Source organism: Blennius ocellaris (genome assembly GCF_963422515.1).
Source record: "Blennius ocellaris genome assembly, chromosome: 1".
Classification (NCBI taxonomy): domain Eukaryota; kingdom Metazoa; phylum Chordata; class Actinopteri; order Blenniiformes; family Blenniidae; genus Blennius; species Blennius ocellaris.
Window position 1 is genome coordinate 11,695,137 of NC_137650.1, and position 4,659 is coordinate 11,699,795.

General features: G+C 47.9%; 1 protein-coding gene across 1 annotated transcript; it reads right to left on the bottom strand.

Annotated features, from left to right (window-relative positions):
• Positions 1–462: 462 nt before the first annotated feature.
• Positions 463–3,694, bottom strand: cplx3b (complexin 3b; the record flags this gene model as incomplete). The annotated part of the gene is made up of 3 exons (XM_080514223.1): positions 463–687; positions 1,032–1,119; positions 3,537–3,694. 3 exons carry the CDS (start codon positions 3,692–3,694, stop codon positions 463–465), a joined length of 471 nt encoding a protein of 156 aa, XP_080370349.1.
• Positions 3,695–4,659: the final 965 nt, after the last annotated feature.

A 4,659-nucleotide genomic window follows, 5' to 3' on the forward strand; every position in this document is an offset into this window, starting at 1 on the left:
CAACCCACTGTCACACCTGCTGCAGACTCGTATCGTTTCATCACGGGTCATGCGAGGTACAGAGAGTCGGAGAGGTCCGGGAACAAGGGTGAGTGAAGGACTGAACAAATGCTTCTCAGAGGAGGAGTTTCTCCAAAGGCAGAAATCGTCTCATCGGTTAAATCTCAATGTGAGGAGCAACAGAGTCACAGTTTTTCAGCGCAGCTGTGAATTGTATTGCGAAAATAGGAATGACATTCATGGAGACTTTGAGCGTTTAAAAGAAAATGGGACGACTCCATCGAGACAATGATACAAAGTTGAGTATTTTTACTGGTCTACGGCCTCTGTGTGTTTCGTGGCTCTGACAACTGACATTCCACTGAAAACGACGAGAAAATACCTTTAAAACAACTCTTCCTCTGAGAAATATTTGCACAAGAACAAAAACTGTAATCTCACTGGGACTTAAAGGGGACCCGATCACATGAGACTGCAGTTTTCAGTCTGCTTTTTGAGGTCTTCCAGCGTGGCCTGGGCTTTGTCTTTCAGCTGGTCCATGTCCACGTTCTGGATGTTGGACAGCTGGCCAAGCACCGACTGCTTGTGCGTCTCCTCCTGGTTGTCCTCGGCGATCATCTTGGCCAGCTCCGTCGGCAACACCACATCGTCCCCAGCCTGCTGGATCTGAGTCTCGTCCAGCTCGTTCTGAGGTGGACACATCGAAGGAAGAGACACACACACACACACACACACACACACACACACACACACACACACACACACACACACACACACACACACACACACACACACACACACACACACACACACACACACACACACACACACACACACACACACACACACACACACACACACACATTCATGCGACATACATACACAGCAGGACATGAGGAAACTGAAGGCACAGCCGCTTCACAAACCACAAGTAGCATCGGGACATCGGGAGGAACTAATATGCTTGCAAAAGCACTGAGTCTGCTTTTCTATCTGTGCATGAATGGAAATAGAAATTCTGATTCATTTACCTTTGGTAGCCTGTACTTATCCCGGAAATGACTTCGAACTGTGGCTCTCTCAGCTTTCTTCTGGGCAAAGTTGGCTTCTCGCTCTTGTCTGCGAGAAATACGTTGAAAAAGTTTATTAAAACGGCACACATAATAATATTTTGTATTTTAATTACACAAAGAGTCAAATAATCTCATCGACAAATTATACCCATGAGGGGAAAACAAGCCTGTTTGGATAAAAAGGTGATGGCTTATTCTGGATTTCTACTAATAAATGCCAGTTGTAAACACAACAACAGACAGCAGTTCAATGAGGCTGGTGTCAAATTATAATGCACTCAATGGAGCATTATTAATGCAATGCACTCAATGCTGTCTCACTCAGGGATAATCTATCAACCACAGACTCATAGCCACACTTCCCGAGCTGCCATCCCATCCTATAATTATCCGTCTTCAGCTCTGCAACTTTGTGCTCTGCCCCAATTTGCTGCATTTTGAACTTTGAGGGATCTCTACAGACCAACTGTCTGCATGCTTAACGTGTTTCAAACATCTTTGAGACTTCTGTGCCGGTGAGCGTGAATGTTGGGAGACGTCGATTGGTGATGTGTTCACATCACTTGCGTCTCCCTCCAGTAAACAGTCCAGTAAACTGAGCGGCGCCTCCAGCAGAGGGCAGGCAATAAGCTGCTCGCAGTGCTTCCTTCACTCAGTGACTGACACGACATTATTTATGGTTTCAATGTGCTTCCTGATTGCCCCCCCCCCTCAGTGCCTCAAAGATTGTGAACCAACTAAATGTGAACACCCCCCCCCCCCCCCCCCCCCCCCTCTCTCTCTCTCCCTCTTTTAAAATAAACCTACTCGTACAGCTTGGGGACAAATGTGGCGAGATGAATGTGGTGCTGTGACAAAACAACATGTTAGATCATAATCAGTGACTACGGTGGATGCTTGTAACACTGCTGATTTTTATCAGAGCAGAGCTGCAGTGGAGGAGATTTGCATCGTGTGCCTGGAGGGTTGGGTTTAGTGTCAGCATCTGAAGGCAGGGTTGGAGGTGGTGACGGGGGTAAGGATGCTGGAGGACCACGGGTATGGCTCGCAAAGTGTTCGTACCCGATGTGTCACTGGAAGGTTGTTGTACGCGGGGCTGCCTGCGTGAGCCGGAGTTCACTTTGTATTAACGTGAGGAGGTCAGACACCAAAAGGCACATAAGGGACCCCCCCCACACACACACACACACACACACACACCACGACCCCCACCCCTCTCAAGGGCATCAGATGTCACTGTGGCCCGCTTGCTGGGAATGATAAAATCTCTGCGTCACACACACACACACACACACACACACACACACACACACACACACACACACACACACACACACACACACACACACACACACACACACACACACACACACACACACACACACACACACACACACACACACACACACACACACACACGATTCTTCTTTAATCTGAGCCGTAAAAGGGCTTCTGGTGATCTACACTCCTGTTTAGCACCGAATACGACGAATAACTCACTTCCACTGAAGGTCACGTCACGATGGGGCAGCAAAGCATTTGGCCGGTGAGCGTTAATACCGCCTAGGGTTAGGACTTCACCTCCTACTCACCCTTGAAATGTCGGTACTATAAGATCCTTTGGTTCAAAGTGTTTGTCGATGATGAGAATTAAACCATGAGAAACTATTTATGGCGCGCTTCAGCAAAGTTTGTGACACAATTACACATTTTGTTTTTCTGTATTACTATGCTCTGAATCATCTCTCCACATCTGGATGTCTAATATGGGATGAAGAGTCGTGCTCGTATAAATCAATAGTGAGTTACGGTCAAATCACCCTGTTTTGAACTACTCTTGTCTCGTGGGCTCGGGTAATGAACCCCATGGAAGATGAACAGCAGATGATGGAAAATAGATATCTTAATTGTTGGCTTTTGCAGGTAGATTAAGAGGAAAGAGTTAAATTATACCAACAATTAAAATAAATTAAACGAAAAGCAGAATCAAGGATCTAACAGGCTTAAGGAGATAAGTTCTGGACTTTTGTGTGAGGGTGGAAGTCTAATAAAAAACCCTAAATTAATTAGTTAAAGTGTTGGTCGGATGCCCTTTCAGAAGCGACAATTTCATTTAACGCACAGTCTGGATCATTTTCCCAAACAGTGACACTTTCGCCCCCGGACAAGAGTCCATGTAGATCTTTCCGTGTGAAAACAGATCCAGGAATCCTAAATTAATAGCTGCGCTACGCAACGTTTCTGCTGAAACTATGAGACACGACGGGAGCTCCTTGGGCGAGAGGAGCAGCTGTGTGAGGAGCGCTCACGTTATTGCGCTGACGCGTAAAAGAGCGCATGGCGGGCGCACTGAGGGACCTATTTACACACAAAAACAACGCGTTCTACACACGCCACGTATCATCTGCGTTTCTCCCCCACGAATACAACTTCACAAGCACAAACTTCAATCATTCTTCTTACTTTTCCTCCTCTAACTGTTGCTGATACTGTTCAAATTCCTCTTGAGTCATCCCCTGCGCGGCCGCGTCTGATTTCTCCGCTTCGGGTTTCTCCTCCGTCAGTCCTCCTGTCAGATTCTTCAGCTGTCCTCCCACCACGTGTTTTACCATGAAAGCCATGGCTGCGCTTTGGAGACTCCTCGGTTTGGTCCGCTCAAGAAGTTGAAGGCGCGTCGCGCTGCTGGTGAGAGCGGCGAGGATGGACGGATGAATAGACGGATGGATGGATGGATGGATGGATGGATGGATGGATGGATGGATGGATGGATGGATGGATGGATGGATGGATGGATGGATGGATGGATGGATGGATGGATGAATATCAGCCGAGCGTCTTTCAACCAGGCGTCTTTCAACGGCTGCGACGGGAGCAGTCAAACCGAACAGAAAAAAACCAAACAAACAAACACACAAACAAACAAACTAAAAATAGAAGCAATTATTCCCTTGGTAGGCTGGCAGCTTTCAGCACCACTGGCCCCTGGACAGCTCCTGCGCCGAGAAGGATGGAGAATAGCTGCTTCAGTTATGAGTCAACAAGTTTGGCGCTGAACTCTACCAATCCCGTGACTCCGTCCGCAGCCACCACTCCCTCCCCTCCACCCAATCCCAGGCACCACCACCGGACTGGGCGCAGGCAGGGCGCGCTTGCACGTTACGCGCGTCGGCATCGGCGGGATGCACGGGATCTCGTGATTCGCCGTCTGATTATAACTCACGATGAAGTCAGACACAATTCCTGAGGGTCCACGCGGACACGTGACCAGCCCCGGTGTCTCTCGGCTGTTTTGGTGCCTCGGTCTTCCACGCGGGGAGCCGGATGCGCCACTCACAAAGAGCCCTCCTAATTGCAAATTAGTCAGATGGCTGTCTATTAACCCACGGCACGAGTCCGTTTTATTGGTCTAATCACTCAGAAATGATGAGTCTCAGTCTCTGCTCTGGGTTTATGATGCACACGAGAAAGCTTGTTTATCTTCACACAAGAGGAAAGTGATATATGCAGAGATCCCGTCTGCACATCTCACGTCAAATTACAGTGTAATTCTAACAAATTATCAGCGCATAAATGAATATGAAAGAAC